Source organism: Pygocentrus nattereri, chromosome 22, assembly GCF_015220715.1.
Source record: "Pygocentrus nattereri isolate fPygNat1 chromosome 22, fPygNat1.pri, whole genome shotgun sequence".
Lineage (NCBI taxonomy): Eukaryota > Metazoa > Chordata > Actinopteri > Characiformes > Serrasalmidae > Pygocentrus > Pygocentrus nattereri.
In genome coordinates, this window is record NC_051232.1 from 20272864 (window position 1) to 20294700 (window position 21837).

The window sequence follows — 21837 nt, forward strand, 5'->3', positions numbered from 1 at the left end:
TCATGATAGTAAATATGCAGCTCAGTATGAAATTAAAAATGAACCCTGTCTTGCTGTGTATCAGCGTTTTAGCATGAATCCAAGAGGGCAGATATTTTAAAAAAACATGGCCACCTTATGCAATCATTGATTTTTTTACTCAGTAATGAGCTTTAAAATGAATTGACCAAAATACCAAAACAATTACATCATATCATAAAGCTGTACAAGCTAAAAATATTCTGGTGCCAGAATGGAGCTGAACTGCTGTGCCATTTAAGGTAGAGCAGAAATTTGAATAAGGAACTGACAAAAATGGAGCAAATCTCAGTGTAGAACGTTTTTGTGAGTAGAGTCTGTGGTCACAGTGTCCGGTGAGCAGCACTGGCGTTGTTTTAGAGCTGGTAATTAAACAAACTCACACTAATCGAACTAAGACTCTTTACTGCTCTACACTCGCCTCCGTGAGAACAAAGACTCGACTCCAAACATTTCCACTCTTAGAGCCACTGGCCAAGACTTGACTCCCCATCAGTTCTGCAAGCCAGTAGAGACACTGTAGGTTAATGTAAGTAGCTACCAATCTAACTTGTTTTATAGACTTGGACTTTCTTACCTTTCTTACCAATGTTAGCTAGTAACTTTTGCCTGAATGTACAGTTTAGCTAAGGTTAGCTAGCTAAAGCTAAACTTTGGTTTACATACATTAGCCAAGTTATGGTAATGTGGCCTGTGTTTTTGTGGTTGTCTTGCAGATTTAATATTGAGCAGGACAGGATGGATGATGGTGTTTTTGTGATGGTGATGGTGAGTTTTACATTTATGTCCTGTTGTATTAAAGAAGCAAAGGGAGGTCAGAATGACCGTGAACAGGCAGGAGGAGATCAGGAAGACAGTCAGCAGGCAGGAGGAGGTCAGGAGGACAGTCAGCAGGCAGGAGGAGATCAGGATGACAGTCAGAAGGCAGGAGGAGGTCAGGAAGACAGTCAGCAGGCAGGAGGAGGTCAGGAAGACAGTCAGCAGGCAGGAGGAGGTCAGGAAGACAGTCAGCAGGCAGGAGGAGGTCAGGAAGACAGTCAGCAGGCAGGAGGAGGTCAGGAAGACAGTCAGCAGGCAGGAGGAGGTCAGGAAGACAGTCAGCAGGCAGGAGGAGGTCAGGAAGACAGTCAGCAGGCAGGTGGAGGTCAGGAAGACAGTCAGCAGGCAGGAGGACAGTCAGCAGGCAGGAGGAGATCAGGAGGAAAGTCAGCAGGCAGGAGGAGATCAGGAGGAAAGTCAGCAGGCAGGAGGAGATCAGGAGGACAGGCAGGAGGAGATCAGGAGGACAGGCAGGAGGAGATCAGGAGGACAGGCAGCAGGCAGGAGGAGGTCAGGAAGACAGTCAGCAGGCAGGAGGAGGTCAGGAAGACAGTCAGCAATCAGGAGGACAGTCAGCAGGCAGGAGGAGATCAGGAGGACAGTCAGCAGGCAGGAGGAGATCAGGAGGACAGTCAGCAGGCAGGAGGAGATCAGGAGGACAGTCAGCAGGCAGGAGGAGATCAGGAAGACAGTCAGGAGGAGATCAGGAGGACAGTCAGCAGTCAGGAGGAGATCAGGAGGACAGTCAGCAGGCAGGAGGAGATCAGGAGGACAGTCAGCAGGCAGGAGGAGATCAGGAGGACAGTCAGCAGGCAGGAGGAAATCAGGAGGACAGTCAGCAGGCAGGAAGAGATCAGGAGGGCAGACAGGAGGAGATCAGGAGGACAGTCAGCAGGCAGGAGGACAGTCAGCAGGCAGGAGGAGATCAGGAGGACAGTCAGCAGGCAGGAGGAGATCAGGAGGACAGTCAGCAGGCAGGAGGAGATCAGGAGGACAGTCAGCAGGCAGGAGGAGATCAGGAGGACAGTCAGCAGACAGGACCTACTAGCAAAGAGGTGAGTTATAAAGGACACTGCACTTAAAGATGTGTCATCATACCAGATATTTAGGCACATTGTACTTTCAGAAATCGATGGGATGCACAATCATACCCCAGTTATTAAATATATGCTAGGACTTTTAATGAAGTGTTGGCTACTGATAGTAAAGAAAGCTCAAAAGCCTCAGCTTTACTGACTACAGTGACAATCTTCTCTATTAATTCAGAAGTGAGAAACAAATGGTTCTTGTGGAAAAAGGACATTCATTTTAATGTTAGTCAAGCTCAGCCCTGTCTGCAACATGTGGTCCAGATACACCTTTAGGGGGGGTGTTGGCACTGAAAACCACAAAAAAAATCAGTGAAAATGCTATTACAAGGTTATTACAAAGTTACAAATAAACAACTGGTGCCATTTGATTCAGTTCATTGAACTGAATAACTTTGTAATCGCATGTTATGTCAGAAATTGCACTTATTCTTTTGGTATTTTGGCATATTCTTTCAAAGACTACAGTTTATTATACACAGGTCAAAAGGTCAATCTGAACAGAACTCAGTAAACCTCTTCATTGATGGTCCATGATTAATAATCATATACTCCTTTATGTGAGGAACATTCTTATTGGTACATTAGGACTCATTATGGCAAGGCTTAAACTTTGGGAACAAAACTACTTTGCAAACTCAACTATGTCAGAAAATGTAACATGTCCCTATACAACTACACCAATTTCATAAAGCAGATCCACAGCTAAGTGCATTTTGCCTTGTAACTTCTAAACCAACATTTTTAAAGGCAAAGTCTTTAGTTGAAAATAGTGTGCAATTTGGACCATTTAGCTGTACCTTCTTGGATTTTTTTTTGGGGGGTGGGGGGGTGCTATCCTACCCCCCAGGGCCATTTCAGCCTCTGAAGTGGACGCTGAGTCATGGTTTCTTTTGCATATGTGAACACGATTAATTTGTGCATTGCAATCTCCCACTGCAATGACAAAGAAGAAGTTTGTGATCAACCATTGAAATTTCATCAATTATTAAAATCTGCAGGTTGCCCAATTTGGACCTCAGTGAGTTTATTTTATCATCTCTATCACCACTGACGAACAAATCATCTGCAGAGTCAAAGCTGACCTCAGTGTTCATCAAAGCATCCTTTACTTTTTTCATAATTGCTTTTTCGATTCGAGGGCTGATTATGTTCGATGAATTCTTTTCCTTGTCACGGCTCCCATCAGAATCCTTTTTGGCTTCGTCAGTTGTACATCTTGTTATAAATGTTCTGTTACTTGGCGGATGTGGAAAATCGAATCTACAGGTTGTTCCCTTTTTTGCATGTTTTTGAATGTCTTTTGCTGTGTTGTTGTACACCTTAGACAATTTCATGCGTTTCTGTGTCGTCATCTTGTGGCATTTCACGTTACATAACGATCAACAAATGCTACAATGTCACGATCTTCATTTTTATCAATCTGAGGAGCATCTTCCACCCAGAACAAGCAGTGAGTATGAGGTGAGCCACGCTGCTGAAATTCAACTAAAAGTAATCAACAATTTTACCGATTGGCTGTGCTTCAGACATAATCACGTCTTTAAGAAAGCAGTGGAATTGATGGTCAGACATTCTAGCAGCTGTCACTGGGTTGGTGTTCAACAGAGATGAATGAGATACATTTTAATAAGAAGAAAAAAACAAGTAAACATGCAAATAACACACATGAACTGCGTAAACATTTTCATGAACATAAAACACCACCTTCATAGATGTAGGAGAAATAGAAACAGAAACAAATGTCATATAATAAAGAAATAAAAAGCATCATTTAACTATTAAAAACTAACTAATATAACCACTAAGCAGCAAACAAATAATTGCAATTCATTTAAATTTCTACAGGTTACACAAAGCATCAATACTGAAACCTAATTGGCCCTTAAGAACCATCAACACAGCTAAACTAAACCAGCATAGCACCACCTGATGGCAACAAATACCTTATGGTTAGTTAGGGGTTTTGTTCTAACAGTCTCCTGGCCTGAGACACACCATGTACTTGGTCTTGCTCCTAGGTTTCGGCAGAACCTGCAGCAGTACTGATGTTAGCAACGCTCCCTTTGGTTTGCAGAGGGCTGGCCTCGGGGGCTTCTTCCGTGGAAGACTGACTGAGCATTTCGGACTAGCTACCAGACACCTCTGTGCCCAATCTCATTGAAGTCACCATGTTTGCGTCATTATGTTCAACAAGCAACTGTGGAGTATTGAGGAGATACTCCTCAATGCTTTGTACATCCTGGAGGAGATGACACAGCTGGTTACACTCAAGAAATTCCCTCAGCACAGTAATTGAGAGAGTGAGACGAACGTCTGCGCTTCCACAAGTAAGTACCACTGTGCCGCTAACCTTTGCAGGAAATGATACCATTTTCTGAAGTAGTCGACACGACTGGCACCTGTGGTTTAGCGATTTGCAGTCAAAGGCAGTTTGCGTTTGGCGGCAGCGACTGCAGGTTCGTCTCTCCTGCAGCTCAACTCCACTCACCAGGCCTTTGGTCCTGAAGATTACTTCAGCTGGTGCTTCTGTGAAGGAAAATGCTTCCGGTACCTCAATGGCAGGAATTTCCTCTACAGTGATTGAGCGTGTCATCGTCAAGTGTAGTCCAGCCTTGGCTGCGGGTGGAGATGCAGCGGAACTCATATGAATGGCCCAGAAGAACCCGAGGAATCAGGTCATCATACAAAAGCAGCCGGATTTCCCTGTGTCATCCGCAGTCCAGCATTCTTCATTTTCTAGGTTGGCCCCGAAAGCGTTCACCACCTCAGAGCTGGACTGCAGAAAAATCACTTTTGCTGCTACTTTCCTGATCTTTAAAATAAAATGAACAAAACACACACAAACATTATATGAAATGAATTTGATGCTTCTCTGTATATTTATCACTGCTGTCAAAAGAAAAACCTTGTATCTCAATTTGTCATTTTTCAGTTATTGATAGAATTTCAAAATGCGTTTTGCCCTTTACAGTTTGTGTAAATGTCTTGATGAATGGACAAAAAGAAACAACCAATAATTACTTGGAAACAGTCTGGTTCCACTGACTTACATGTAAAGTATTTTCTTCTTATCCTGTAAAGTGATAAAAATGATTTTGGAGATACAAGATTGTCTGTCATTAACAATGAGATCCACACACACCACACACACACACACACACACAAACAGTGTGCTAAATGAAGTAAAGGACCTGTGTGGAAGCACCAACAATAAAAGTTTTGTTTCATTTATACTCTTAAAAAATTAAGTCTAAATTAAGAAAGAAAATAAGAAATTTTCATTAAAGGCTTCATAATAAACGCTCGCTTACTTTTTGTTGACCTTGAAGATCCAATATGTTCTTAAACTTCAGAACTTGTCTATCAGGCGGGGGCTTCATCCCGACGTCTACCTCTGCGACTTCAAGCGTTGAGCCATGATGTACTTGAATATCAAAATCTTGCCCAAAACCTTATAAAACAATCAACGATGGTGTAAGTTTGTATTTCCGCAATTATAAAACTTACTTCACGCTTTACTTAGGGTATGAATTTAAATGACTTGCCTAAAGTTTTCCTGACGTTGTTCAGCCCAACAGGTGTACGCCGCACGCTCAAACTGCCTGTGCTTATCAGCTGTGAAGACCACCCCTCGATGGTACTGATCCCTGCTCACTTGAAAGATGACATTGAAATACTTGTTGTTTCTTGCTGAGATTTTTACGGGGCTCACACTGTGGACGAAACCCTGCAGTTCTCCTGGACCTGGAGCATCCACTCTAGGTATTTTGGACGGATTTGCCATGTTGCCGTTCACTTGCACTCTCTGGAGTTGCCTCAGTGCCTCGCCTGTAACGATAAGCCGCTTGAGTGTTTCTACAGGTCACCTCTGCTTCCCAACGTTCACCTCAGTTTCCCACCTCTTGCAATCAGCCTGTGAGGTAATGAGCACATCAACTCGTGATTGGTGGAAGGACCGGTTGCCATGCAGATAAAGATGTTCTGGTCCAATTGCAATCACAGTTGACACCTGAGTGCTGATTGCAAAAGGCGGGAAACTTAAGTAAAAAAGGCGTTTTACAAGCAAAATACCATCTACAGAAACAGTAAGAAACAGTCTTAGACACGGACCAGAGAACTCTGAGACTCCGGTTTTCCATCGTCGATGATTCCAGAGATGTTTGTGGGAAGCGTGAGCAATACGGCGCTCTACTGAAGTTCGTTTCATTACCAGCCTGTAAAAACTCCACTGGCTACTGTAGCTACTTAAACACAAACTGTACAAAACCCTTTTCCATTCGGCTCCAGCCCGAAGTTCCCTGCAGCTGCGCTAAACAACCATTACAAACAATCAGAGGGCCGAATATTTCACACAAACCGCTGTGGAAAAGATCACGAAGCGCACTTTCGCTCAGGCTCTTAAAGCTGTAGCCGCTACGCTAAACTAAGGCGCGTGCATGACTCCTCCCACCGCAGTTCGGGCTCGGTTCTAGTGACCGGCTGCTTGAACGCACCCGTTTAGACAATAAGGACAAGTATCTGAGCTCAAATCCAAATGGCTGTAGTTAAAGTGACAGATATACAGCTATAAATGGCTGTTCTATGGGGCTTTGGGCCGAACCCTGCCGGGCGACGCTAATATTCATGAAGTTTCAGTTACGAGTAAAACCCACCGCTGTTCGGGCTGTTTCGGTAACACGCTAAAACCCACCCGTTTAGAGGATAAACAACAAGCGGGGTGACGGACAGACTGAATCGAGCGAGTTGTGGGGCGAGTGGTTGTTCCTTTGTGTAGTTTCCTCGATTATTTCAAGGTTTTGGTTTAGCGCTACAACAGATGGAGAGAGAATCGTGCGGCGGCTCCGAGACCGTTTAGCTCGACGGGGGGAAGCGGCCATTTTCTCACTGAGCATCGCTGCAGGTTTATCACCACTGAAAATAATCCGACGACATCTCCTTGATAAAATTCACATCGGAACACTTTATACCCCCCCGCACTTCCATATTACTAGCAAGAATCTGAAAACAGTTATTAAAACAAACCTTTTTTCGACTCCTCTCAGTTCGCTCAAATTCAAGCGATTTCCGGTGCTGCCCAGGAAATGCTCACATCTTTCATTTAGTCATTTCAAAATAAAAGCACGACTGAGTAATAGACTGTTCTGTAACTTCCAACGGCCTCATTCACCAAACGCTGTGAAATTTCAGCTTAAAACCACGTACGCAATTTTCTGACCTTCACTATTCCTTAAAAAGACAGGCTGTATGCAGAATTAAAGATACAGGGTTTCAGTAAAAAAGTAAGGCTCGCCATTTATTAAACCTTACTGTTAGAAATTGGGTAAATGTAACATCTCCACATCACTTGTACACCTGTAGAAATAAATCAATAATGTATTCACACTTTTCTCAAAAAAGACAAGACATTCCTAACCCCATTAAACAGACAAGAATATCTTTACAAACTTATAGTGCTGTATTAAAATATAAAATCACTTTTACAAATTAAACCTTAAATAACATCGAATGGTACATCAGTGTTTCATGATCAGCACACATGGGAAATATTTCCACAGTAATCCAACACTCCAAGGTCTAAATACTCTGTAGCCTCTCTACGTGAATAATACGACTTTTATACTCATTATGGTCTCCATCCATCACTTAATCTTTGCACCATGGATTGTAAAAAATTCTATATATGGAGATTCTGATGTGATTTGCAACACTTTATCCAGATTGGCCTATGTGGGTGATTGAGCTCTCAAAAAAAACCTGAATCCTTTGAAAATGTTATTACAGTGATTGTAAGAAAGACTCTGGCATTGAAGCCTAGCCCCGCCCCCCTTTTCGCGTGCAGTTTAGTTTTAGTTTATACAGAGCATAGAGCACAGGGTCAGCTCTGCTGCTTCAGGCAAGTTATCACTCAAGATGATAGCATGTGAGGAGTTGTGTGCGTGCATTCCAACCAAGTAAGTGTTGTCAAGTGTCGAGATAGTTAGTTAGTAGGTAGTTTTCAGAGTTTGTATGTTGTAATGTTGATGTGCAACTAGTGTTGGATTAGCATGCTAATCGCGACTAGCATGCTAAGCGGAAAACTAGCATTATACGCTTATTGTATAAGAGAACTGCAAGTCATGCTAATTCAGCTATGTTAAAGTGATTGAAGTAATGCTAAGAAGATTTATTATTTTGTTAGTTTAATTCAGTATGTTGATTAGCCTTATTCTGTTTACAGACCACACACAACTGAGGCTCTTGCACATGTAATTCAAGTGTGAGTTTAATAAAGAAACTAAAGGAAAGGGAGACAACTGCTTCATGGTGTTCTTACCGACACCCCCCATCCAACACACCTCCCAGCATCAGAACCAGCACATACAGTCCTTTAGTGGTCCTCACCAACAGTGATATTACAAAGTCTACAGGGAGATACCTTGTGATTCATTTCACTGATCTGAATACGTTTGTCATTTTAATATTAAATTGGACTCCTGCTCTGGTATTTTGAATGAGTCATTGAAAGACTACAGATTTTATACCAAGGTCAAAAGATCAGTCTACACACAAATCAGTGAACAGCTCTGATGAAGTTCCCTGATCAATTATCATAACATATAGCAACCTTTTCACCAATTCTGACAGAGCTCTTCTGTGCCAAAATTGCCCCTTCTGAGTGCTCTGGGTCTGATCATGGCATGCTTATCAAAGGCTTAAACATGCAGAAGAGAAACACTAACAAACACAAGAAAAATGGAATTTTACCGTTACGTATGTTTTTGACATTTCTATTGATATTCTTTCCTATTGTTCTACAAACCTTTGTAGATAAGTACATGGAAACATAAACATTTGTTTAAAGACCTCAGCTCACTGTTCATAACAAACGAAAGCCTCTTGAGAAATTCTGACTTCTCAGCCTCTCCGCCTAGATAGCCCAAACTGTATTAGGCCTTATTAGGCCTATTTTGCTCATCGCCGCTTGTGGCTATATTTTTAAATTGTCTTTGTGAAATAGGCTGTAGTTGGAGGTGGAAAGTAATGAGTTACATTTACTCTGGTTACAGTACTTGAGTATAGTTTTCCCTGACATTGGAGTGTAATTACGTCATAGTAATTTACTTTGCTGCTTTGATTTTTAACAATATTACAGAGTAAAAATAAATTATAAGCATATCTGTTTGTAAACCAATTAGAAGAAATTGCAGTTAAACTTAAGGTTCAGGAAAACCAATTAAAACAGAGCAGCTGATTGAACACCGAGTTCATCGACGTCCAGTTTAGCGGAGACAGAAGGAGAACACTAGCAACATGCGCAGGACGTACTGTGGCATCAGCGAAGATGAAATAGTGCAGTTGGAAGGCTGCGAGTGTAACGTTTACTGTCCCTAGTAGTTGACACCTATCAGTGTGAACTAGCATAAGAAGGTTTATAGGCAGAGGAGCTGCCACAAAAATTACATTAGTTGAGTAATTTACACATAATTTTGACTCTTAATCAGTAAACAGTGTCAAAGTCGACACGGCCTTTGAGGGATTCTGAACTTCTTTGTTGGAATCTAGGAGGTCTTATATAACAACTAGCCATGAAGTGCATGTAGTTTAATGGCAACTTAAGGCAGCGCAGCTTGAATAAGCCGTTACTAGACTTGCCACTTTATCTGGAATGTTTCTTACTGGCTAGGCCATGTCTACTGTAGCAGCCATGCATGCTCTTGAGAAAAAGAACACCAGGGTGTGAAAAGGAGCTGTCAGTTTGTCAGCCACATCCTCAGGTGTGGTTAGGGGCCCAGGCTTTTTAGTACCGACATGATAAGCTTAACTTTAAATATCTTCCATCTTCATGCACTAGGCTCAAACTTCAGACCAACTATTTGACACTATGAGAATGTACCAAGAGGTGACCTTCCAAATTGTTTATCCCTCATCTCAGTGTTTTATATTCATGCTTGACTACTTGTCAAACAAATACATTAGTCCATCCATGTTCATGAGACAGAGCACTGCTGTATCTGATCCACTCGTACAAGCACAACACACACTAACACACCACCACCACGTCAGTGTCACTGTAATGCTAAGAATGTTTCACCAACCAAATAATACCTGCTCTGTGGTCCTGTGGGGGTCCAGACCATTGAATAACAGGATAAAAGGGGGCTAACAAAGTTTGTAGAGAAACAGAACTACAGTTTGTAATTGTAGAACTACAAAGTGGTTCTATGTGGTGAGTGGACAAAATGGACACTGAATAGATATAATAGCACAGTGCTTGGTGAGTGTATATGCACTGTACAGACAAAAGTGTTACATCTACACATTACATCAGGAGCTTTTCTGACCTCCCATTCTAAATCTATAAGCAGTAGTATGAACCTGGCCCTCCCTTTGCAGCTATAACAGCGTCCATGTCTCTGGAAAGCTTTCTCAAGACAGGAGGGCCTGGCTCGTGATCTCCGTTCTAGTTCATCCCAAAGGTATTTGATGGTGTTTAGGTCAGAGCTCTGTGTGGGTCAGTCAAGTTCATCCACACAAGACTCATCCAGTCATGCCTTTATGGACCTTGCTTTGTGCACTGGAGCTCAGTCACACTGGAACAGAACAGGGTCTTCCCCAAACTGTTCCCAACTGTTCAAGTTAGATGCCTACAACGTTCCAATATTTCTTGGTCTGCTGAGGCATTAAGAGTTCCCTTCACTGGGACTAAGGAACAATCCTATAGCATTATCCCTCCACCAAACTGTACAGTTGGCGCAGTACAGTCAGGCAGGTAACATTCTCCTGGCATTGTATAATTATATAAGAGAAAAAAATGCTGTTATAACTAAAATACATGATACACTTGTGTAGTTACATGAGTAAAGACACACATGTATCTGTAACAGTGAATACATCACCAGTAGTTCCATTGTTATTAATGTGAAATTAAGTGGAAGTTGTGTGATTATGCTTATTAAGATTATAACCATAATCCTAGTGTCACCTCTATATATCTTTATTTTTCTAATGATTGAGTTCTGCTGTGGTCTGTGAGGTAATTCTCACCACTTCTTCTCTATACGACCACTTCATTACACGGGCTCTGTAAGTTTAAGCAAAAGCAGTATCTCAGGAAAAGATCTTTAATGTTTTCAGACCAAAAATGGAGTTATTTTAACACATTTTAATGATTTTTACCACATTGAGTTTTCATGTTGTTTAATATTGTTCTATAATCCTAAACGGAACAATGAGCAGAATAAATCCGAGTCAACACAGACAAACAGAAATGTTTGGTTGGTGTACCACACCTGTGTTTGTTTAATCTCCAGAACATTCTCTCTCCGTTCTTTCTGGTGCATTCTTGTCTGAGCTGGTCCATTCCTTTTCTTTCCATTGGAGAAATGCAAACATCAGAATGTTGGTATTTGTTGGAGGATATTTGGTCAGTCTGCTCTGGTCTCTAGAGTTGTGATGGAAAACTGGTGCTTTTTAGTGTTTGCACAGAGAGTCAGTGTTGTGTTCAGGAAGAACTTGTGACGCCAGATGTGTTAAAAACTAAAATGTGGTGTTCTGAACTGTGAGGCTTTCTGTGGGTTTGAGGTTTAACAGATTTAGAACAGCCTGTGAACAGGACATGTGTCACAGCTATATGGTATACCACTTGATGCTTGGGCTTAATTTTAACATCCGTGTGAACTTTACACAGTTTTTTTTGTGTCCTCTAAGATAGGTCAGGAGAACCAGCTCAGTAAATGTCTCTTACAGCTGCAGTGCCACAAGCACACAAGTTGACCTATTAGAATTAGTGTCATGGTGTGCTGAAACTTTTGATGGGGTTGCTGGAGTGGCAGTATTGTATTTGAAAGGGGGGGGTGGGGGGGGGGTCTTGGTCACAGTCACATTTTTTGCAGAATTACTATTTTGAGGGTGATGTGCCAACAATGCAGCTGTAATGCTAACATCTCAGTCTTTTCTGGTGGTCCCTGCAGCCGTATACATGACCAAAGGCTGTGGTAGTGTAAATGCACCTGTAGACACTGAAGCAGTGCTGTAGCTGATGAACAGACTTACTGGCAGGAGTTTCGCTCTTAGCTCGGCTGCTTAGTGTCTATTTATAAATAATCCACTGTAACAATCCCACGAGAGTGTACTGAGCATTTTTACTGACTGACTGCGTTAATGTTTTGATTAATAATGATGGCACTAGACTGCACATTCTCTGTGACACATCTATGCTCATATCTTGTAGAAGGTGGAAAATATTTATGAAGTGGTGGCCTAATTGCATTTATATAATTTGTATGAAAAGGCCAGTGAGCATTTTTTAGTTTGACTAGGCTGTGAGCTGGGAATGCTGAGCTACGGTGGCAGATTTTGCTCTGTGAACAACAGAAAAAACAGTGTAAACTCAGTTTCATTTGAATGAATTGAATTTTACATGATTTGCAGCAGAAAGTTGCAATGCTAGAAGCGTTTTTCCGTGGATCACTCTGCTCAATGGCAGACATTATGGAGGGGCACAGGGGAACAATATACCTGTTGTGTACAGCCGTTTGCTAGTGTCTCGATTTAGTTCATCTTCTGTGATGAATATAAGCTTTGATACCATTTTTATTTTCTCTGTACTCCACATGTAGTCACATTCTCAAATTTGATTAATGGGTATTTTTATACATTTCACTTTTAAACACCCTTCAAATGTGTTTATGATCACACAGATGTGTTTTATTGCTTCATTAGTGGAGGAATAAGAGAGCTTTCAGCATCTAGTCTTGATTCTAGGCTTTGGTCACCTTTTTGAGTCTGATTTTGGTGTTTGTCAACATGAGCACTACACTAACTCACCACTGTTTTCATTTAACTGCCAACCAAAGTGAAAACGTCCAGATATAAATGTTTTCTCTTGGCTGACAGTGTAGCTGAGCCTTACTGCTCAGAACATGAAGACGTACAATCATTGTGTTTAGTGAAAATAAAGATTTATTCAAAACCTGTATCACCCATATATGTAATTGCCCTGCACCTAATAAATGGTTGTGCCAAGACTTGAATTCAAGCCAGGACTTTGACTCGGCCACTCCAAAATATTAATTTGGGGTTTGTTTGTTTTTCTGAGCCATTCAGAGGTGGAGTTGCATGTGTGTTTTGGATCATTGTCCTGCTACATAACCCAACTGCGTTTGAGCTTTAGGTCACAAACTGACGGCTGGGCATTCTCCCTCACGATTTCTGATAGAGAGCAGAATTCATAGTTCCATCAGTTATAACAAACCATCCAGGTCCTGCAGAAGCAAAGCAGCCCAAGGCCATCACACTACCACCACCATGTTTGACTATTGGTATGATGTTTTAATGGTGGGATGTGGTGTGGTATGCCAGATGTAACAGGACCCATTCTCATCCAAAATGTTTCATCTTTGACTTATCAGTCCACAGGATATATTATCCCATAAGACTTGTGGGTCATTTAGGTTCTATGTGGAAACTTTTTGCCCCCAAAAGCAGTATTCTTTTGTTACGATGTCAAGCTTGTGACAATACTTTGACTTTCAGGTGCTATATCTGAAGAACCCTTTCATAATATAAAGAACCCTTTAATCATGCAAAGGGTTCTTTTGAACCTTTTTTTTTACTAAAGAACCCTTTTTATGAGTTTGTTATTAATAAATTAGTCAGGGTGTATTTGGGGGACTGGAAATCTTATACACTGATTTGGTGTTGATCCAGTAGATGAGTGAATTATAGCGCTCCGTGCTGTTTATTTATTTATGGCAAATAACATGTCCACTCCTCCTGATCCTGGCAGTAAAGTCTTAGGAATCTACCAGCTCCTGGTTTACCCTCTAACACTGTCCATTTGATTGAGGCTGATAACCAGGTGAGAGATTTACAGTATTTTTCCAGCAGGCAGTACAGTAAAGCACAGACCGGCTATAAAACCAAACCCAGAGCTATCAGAACGCTGGTTGAGTACCTCTTTAACTTGTGCGGTCACATTGATTTCTCACACAAATCTGGTGTTAACAGTAATGAGGAACTAGCTGTGGTTTAGAACTTTAGAAGATTCCTCAGTGTCGGACTTTCAGCTGAACTAGACGTAAAGGACAGTTTAGAGCTGAGAACAAGTGAGTTTAGAGAGTCTTTCTTACAGAGTGTTCAGCTCATGCTGATAGATTCTCAGCTACTTAATGGTATCTGCTTTCTTCCTGTTCCTCTCGTCACTTGTTGCGTCACTGTGAGTGAGAGAGGGTGTGATGGTCATCTTTTCTGTTCTTTCAGAGCTTCATTTCACTCTTTCAGAGTAACACTGCACAGAGCTGATCACAGAGGTAAGAGCAGATCATGGCTGTGTGATATGGGACTGAACTGGCTCCTGACAGAGAAACTGTTTAGACGTGTTTAATAAAAGTCTAGATTTGTGTGCAGCGAAATTTTAGGATTGTGTAGGTTTTTCTATCTAGACATGTTTTCAGTTTGTGGTTAACAATGTTAAAATTGGGGTTGGGGGCTGCTGGAGCCTATCCCAGCTGTCATCGAGCGGAAGGCAGGATACACCCTGGACAGGTCGCCAGTCTATATATTATATACATCTTAATTAGAATTGTATTTATTGATTTATTCATTTCATTTTATTATCATCCAGTTAAACTGTAATCGTGCCACTGTTACATGTTTCCTCTTCAAAAAGTAAAGAATTGAATCCTGAAGAGGCAAAATAATCAGATTTTTTCCATTCATTAAAATACGCAGTTTAAAAAGAATCTGTCTTTCTGTAACTGTCGCTTTGATTGCTTTGACTGCTAAGGCTGAATATGAAAAATACAACTATGAAGAAATATACATGGAGACATAATAATAAATATTGAAATAACAAAGTCAATGAAAAAAAGAAATGAATACATAAACAAACTAAAATATAAAGAGTAATAAAAACAGGAATAAAAGCAAAATAAATTATTTTGAGTACGTCTGAACACCTAGACAAGACTCTATATATATATATATATACACGCACATATAGTTTCACATTTTGGGGTAAAAATAAACCTAAAATATAAAATGTGCCATAACTTCTCACAAGCCACAATTTGTATTATTTTCTGCAATATATTAAATTTAGCAAATAAACAGTAATTGCATTAAAATGTTCAGTGTGTTCTGTGTAGACGACTGTCTTCACTTAGAAAATCAACGAAACCTCTTTTTTATTTTTTAAATTTTTATTCCTATATTTTATTTCATTTTTTTATTTTTGTGTTTATTTACTGAGTTATTTGTTTATTTTGCTTTGTTTATTCATTCATTCGTTCAGTAGTTTGCTTTCTTTTTTTGCCGTAGTGATAGTTATGAGTAAACAGCCTGAATCAGTCTAAGCTTAGTGTGTATATATAGTGGTATTTTAATGGTGTGAGAGGAGTGAGGTCATGATCTTTATCCTAAACTTTAGTGTTAGCTGAATATGGATGTAGATCTACTGCTCTACTGTTCTTACTGTTTTAGAGCTCATTCACTGCTCGTGTGTTTGTACATGCTAGAATATAAACAGTCTAAAAGCTTATGACCCATCAACACCACAACCCTTGCATGAGTTTTAAGTCTAATGATAATTATGATAATTATATCAATTATAACATATTACTTTCATGTTTGTATAGAATCTCTAAAAAACTCTTTGGTTGTTTCAACTTACTGTGGTCACAATTTTCTATAGTAATTCCAGTATTAAATGTCTTATTACTGTAAAATAAATAGTTCTCTCCTGATATTTTTATCACAGGATAAACGAACGACTGATTCAGTGACTGACTAAAAAGAATGGCTCATATCTTGTTCTACCGCTATCCTCTGTATGATACGCCACAAGAGCGTCAGGCTGGTAAGATCAGACTGTCCATCTTCCTCATTGCTGGAGAGTGTGTGGGTCTGCCAGCTCTAGTTTGGGCTCTGCGTGTTCTGTATGGTCATCATAAGAGTGGAGGCCGAATCTCAGTCTTGGTCATCGTGCTACTTCTCGGTGACCTGCTGGAGCTGCTTCTGAATCCATACATAGTGACTAAACTGCTGCAGGATGATTATTGCTGGGAGACGAGCTCAACATGCTGGATACTTACTTCTTTATGGTCAGGATCAATGATCTGTGGACTTCACCTCCAACAAGTGGTGGCTCTAGAGGGCGCTCTCCCTTTGAGACATCCACACTGCTCTGCTGACTCTTTCTTTAATTCTTGCTCCATCATCACCTCCATCATTGTGTTCATTTCTTTCTTCCTCTGTGAGTTTTTCATGGCGACTCTTCTCGTTTTCTTCACTCTGCCACTTTTTTTAATTATAACACTGACATCATGTATAGTCTCTTGTAGAGCTCCACCCCAAATCGGCGACTTCCCTTACAGAACCAAGAAGCCGAGTTATTCACTGTTGGCTTTAGTCACAACCACAGTGATCCTGTATGGGACGTTTACCAGCACATGTGCCATCCTGTATATTTTTAATTCCCAGAGTCCTGAGAATTTTTCCTGGCATGTGTTTTTGGTGGATGTTTGTCTGATGAGTCTGAATGTAGCTGTAGACCCCCTGCTGTGTGTGATTGTCTGCAAAAGTCACACAGAGCTCAAGACGTCTGAGGTGAATATCTAGTGTCACCCTCATGTCCACAGCAGTGTAGAAGAATCTGTACTCAGCATCTCTATTTTAACGTGTGCAGTGTTTCTCTATGTTTCTCTGTTCTTCCTGATCAGCGCTGAATGTGTCCGTCTGAGAGATCAGAACAAATTCATGAGGCCAGTTTTTAAAACCCCAATTATAACCTGCTTATGACGCCTCTCACTGTGTAAACATGTTTTAGATGTTTGTAAAATTAAAGGAAAACAGTCACATTTAGGCATTTCTGGTGTCAACAGGTGCTGCGTTATGCCACAGTTTTGAAAAAACAAATCAAAACATGGTTTGTTCAGTCAGAGCCAGTGAAAATGTCGTCTCTTTGAGTGTGGTTTGAGGACTCGGCTCCCAAGAATCACCTCAGCAGCATGACTCCAATTTATTCACTCTGTTCAGTCACTCTGATTCACTCACTCAACCCCTGAAACAGTGAATCCACAGCTGTCCACTAACACACCTTCTTCACACTCACCACAGAAAAGACAGTCTTACTAACCGGCAGTACCGAACTGGCCACAGTAGTAGGTGGAGTTTAATATGGCAGAGTGCAGTGCTGTGTTTACGTTTTCAGAGATGATTCTGATGCTCAGTTTATGAACGAAGAACTAATTTACCTCAATGTTTCCACTGTTCCACTGGCTCTGCTGAGGTGAGAGAAACATTTAGTAATGTTGTCGTCTGAGCTCTGTTTCCAGCAGCTAAAGCAGCGTTAGCTTCATTATTACAGTCAGCTGGCCTTAACTCAGGTCTTCTGCTTCTGCAGAGTGTCCACTGAAAGAGCTCAGTCTGGATTTGATGCTGTTCAAATGTCCAGACTTTAAATCCTCTTCTGTCTGTATGACCATTTTGTAACATTTTCTCTGTACGTTTTAACAGAAGGCGGGTCGTCTTTCACAGAACACAGTATCTGAGGAAATGACCCTAAGCCTCAGCTCCCTTTATCTTGCCATAAATATCAGCAAATTACAAAACTAAGTTTGACAGTGGTTTCAATAAGATATTTGCTTCCATATGGGTTCTCTCTGAATGACAGAGGTCAGAGGATAAGAATGCAGAAAATGCCCATAATGCACCTCAGCCCTGAGGACAGCAGGCAGAACAGAGAGTTCAGGCGCTGTGCTGAAACTCTGAGATGTTGTTTTCAGAGAGAGAGAGAGAGAGAGAGAGAGAGAGAGAGAGAGCTCAGACTCCAAGATGAAGCAGTTATTTTAACACCTCTTTGTGTTTCTGTTTTCTTTTTTTTCCCCTGTTTTTGAGTCATGAATCATTTTAATCATCATAAAAATCATTCACCAAAATAAATCTGACAAGAAAACTTTGCCGTTGTGAAGTCATTTTTGATACATTTTGTTTTCTGTTTGTCCAGAGCAGCAGTTCCCATCAGGGCCCCCAAACGGCTCATGTTTCTCTTTTATCGACCCACTGGTTGAGAAATGCTTTTCTAGAGCTCTTCAAGTCCAGACTTTTGAATCCAGTTTCTGGTCCTGGATTTTGTAGAAACTGGTATTTAGCTGTAGTGCTGATGTAACTGAATGGCCACCTAGTGTTACTATCAGTGATTATAAAATCCAGGACTGGAGAAGTGATTCAGGATCTGGATTCAAAGACCTCTGCTTTAGAATCTTTCTCCATTCACTCTGGTTCATCTGGACAGCTAGTCCTGTTTTATTTGTATAAAGCCTCTGAAACCTAAGATCATAAAATACATTAAATACATAAGGAGGAAAATATCGAGTCAGACAGCAGGTGGACAAGAGAATTTTAAACTGAGATTTGAAAAAGAGAATGGAGAGATTTTACAGAGAATTTGCAGTAGTTCTAATATTTGGGAGCAACAACACTGAAGCATCCGCTGTCATCACTGCGTGATGCAGTCCGAGTTTCCACCTGAGCTTATAATAACATTGATATTCAGAATTCCTAATTCAGATGTGGTGATCTAATCTTGAAGCAGGAATTTTACAGTGTTACTGTTTATTTACAATAAGATGAAATTGTTAAATGCTAATTATTGTATATTACTGATCATTTAACAAATTCTTCATGTTCCCAAAGTATTTGAAATGCTGAACAAAACATCTACAAATGGGACCCTCAGACAATAGTTAGTGACCTTAATTTCAAATGCTTACTAAAGAAAAATCACTGTACAGTGTAAACCAATTAAAAAGGTTATGAAGTGACAGTAATACACCACCCCAAACATGACAACATGGCCCAGCACCAACGTAGTCCCATTTGGATGGGAAGTGCACCATCTGCTGATTAGATGTAGTTTCACGTCAACTCCTAATGACAATTCTTGACCAGCTTAAGCAGAGACTTTCTAAATCTGGAATCCTGTCCAAACCTTTTCCAAACCTTGATTTAGTGACCCTTAAATAGCAACGGGCTAACAGGGTTACTCTACACTTCAACAGCACTATTGATGATTACAAACAGTCATACATGTTGAGGACAAGCTGACAATATATGCCAATAACTTAAAAAAGAAGATCTACCATCAGTCACTGAAGATGATTTGATGTGAGCATTGGTTAAACATTGAATTTACAGACCAGTCCACACAGCAGGGGGTCTAAGATCTCTCACACTCAACAGACAGCCAGACATGGTGTCATATGTTTTTCATGTGATTTTATTTGTGAATGTGAAAGCTAAAGTAGCTGTAAATGATGCAGAGAATGCACCTCACTGTAGGAACAGCCAGCACTGATGAACCTGGCTTCACTCCTGAGTGAGGGACTTGGTCATTATCAAGATGCACTTTGTAAGTAAGTCTGCATGTGACTCCCAAAATACAGATAGTCAGAAAACAGAAGAATACATTTAAAAAGTGTTTGAAGAAAAACATTTGGCATCCAAATATCAACAAGGACAATAGGATGCACTAGACGATGGAGCAGGGTGCGGAGAAAATGTAAGCAGACCAGTGTAGTTTTTCAGAGAGAATGCACTGCAGCGTGACCAGCTGGTGGAGGTAAAGTCCACTACTTCTACATGTAACCTATAACCTATTAAGTACATAGTAAACCAGCCCAGCAGTAGTGATGATTATAGAGTTTTCAGTAACAGTAAATATATCACTGATAAGGAGGAGATTGATCAAAGCTAAAATTTGGCCTCCTTGATTTTATATAAAATCCAAAGAGCTCAAACCAACGCTAGGAGACTCACATACATGCCAGCCATGAGGAAGATGATCTAATGAGGAGCATGGCGGATGATTGGTCAGTAATGTGTAGGTCCATGATCTTTCCATGGTCTGGATCACTGTAAAACTAGTGCAGCCCTAAAACACAACATAAATTAAGAGAGAGCCTTGCCATGGGAGAAGTTAAGAGCTAAGTTGTCTGATGCAGTATGCTCCTGCTAGGGCCAAGGTAAACACACCTAGAGAGAAGACCCAGACAAACTCGAACCAAAATCCTCCATGACTAAGGGACACAAGAGATCATGTACCCTGCCCGGGAGAGCGTTACCGGGACCTACCTCTAGAGCAGCCCTGGGGGTAGTGTTCTTCGGCAAGACTGGTGGCCAGGCAGCCCATGTTCCCCATCCAGGCTCAACCCGAAGGGGCAATATGGTTGGACTATGGCCACCATGACCACCACCCATAAGGTCCCGCATGGGGGACCCGTGCAGTGCCGTATAGGCGGTGGGAGATGGCAGGGATGTCCTTGGCGTCATGGACCCCCGCGGTGGAAACTGGCTCTTGGTGCGTTGAATCTAACCTCACTTGGTGGGATGCAGCCGGAACATGTGCTGGACATTGAAAGATACCAACTAGATATAGTTTCGGCTCTGGACCCAACTGCTTGTTAGAGGTTGATCCCTCTTCTACTCCAGAATTGCACAGGCTGAGAGTTGCCGGGCTTGTGTGGGGATACTCACAGGTCCCCGGCTACCTGCCATGCAGTTGGAGTTTGTCCCATTGGGTGAGAGGGTCACCTGAATGTGGATTAAAATCACAGGGAGGAAATCTCTGACTTCTTTGTGTGCTTACACACCAAACAATATTTCAGAGTATCCGGGCCTTACCAACCCTGTATGTTCACTGTAGGTGCTGGGGACACTACTCTGGGCCATTAAGTCTCTGTACTCCTGGAGTTTGAGTTTGAGGTGTGTCCATATACTCAGCATTAAGTCAAGCTTGTTCAGTGTAAGTGCTGGCCAAGGTTGTGCCTGGTCTCCACTCCTGTTTGTGATATTCATAGATGGGGTATCAAGGCATAGCTGAGGTCAGGAGGGCATTATGTGTGGAGGCTGGAGGGTGACATCTCAGCTATTTGTGGATGATGATGTCCTTTTGTTCGGATCACATGAATGCCTCTCACGCTCACTGTAGCGAGTTGCACTTTAGCGAGTGTGAAGCGGTTGGTTTGGATTTACATTTGGATTTACATTTTATTGGTATGGATTTGTGAGTGTGTATCTCAACAGCTGTTGTTGACATACGGCTTCCACTGTGCATAGTACAGTTTTACTAGTATTTGCAGATGCAGCTATGGGGGTGTTTGTTGACAGCAATTTGTCAAAGTATTCCTAAGCCCATGCAGTGAGATCTATAAGTGAACGCAGTGCCTGTCAGGGGTCAAAAGGTCATGGGCTTTTGGGATGTGTGGTTTTTGCCTTGTGTTTTACACATAGAGATTTGTTTGGATTCCCTGAATATTTTATGTTATTATGCTCAATGAAGAGTAAAATATATTCTTTTTATAAGGTGTTGAATTTTTTCCCTCATGCATTTCTTTGCAAGGTGTTGAGCCTCAACCCATCCTCACTCATAGAGGAGTAGACCTTTCCTGGAAGCTCCTTTTATATCCAATGCATGACTGCATCACCTGTTTAAGATGTTTTTAAAACATTTCACAGAGTTCCTAGTCTTAATTTGCTCCTGTGCTAACTTTTACGAACATGTTTCAATGTATCATGTGTCATTTTCTGAATGAGCCTACATTTGCCAAAAAGAATGAAGATAATAAGGTTAAACATGAAAGATCTTGGCTTTGTGCTGTTTTTGTTTAGATACAGGTACAAGTAGATTTATAATTCACTGTTTTCTGTTTTCCCCGCGACCCTGACGGAGAAGCGGCTTAGAAAATGGATGGATGGATGGATGGATGGATGTTTTCTGTTTTCCCCGCGACCCTGACGGAGAAGCGGCTTAGAAAATGGATGGATGGATGGATGGATGGATGTTTTCTTTTTGGGATTTGCGTATGTATAGTAAAAAGTTAAAGCTTGCTTGAGTGTGCTGCTCAAACAGGTCAAAGAGAATTTTATTTTA

The 21837-nt window shown here is 41.2% G+C and overlaps 1 protein-coding gene across 1 annotated transcript; it reads left to right on the top strand.

The window, feature by feature from the left end:
* Nucleotides 1-756: 756 nt before the first annotated feature.
* On the top strand, nt 757-1896 carry LOC119262022 (trichohyalin-like). The gene has a single exon (XM_037532801.1). It carries the CDS (start codon nt 757-759, stop codon nt 1894-1896), a length of 1140 nt encoding a protein of 379 aa, XP_037388698.1.
* Nucleotides 1897-21837: the final 19941 nt, after the last annotated feature.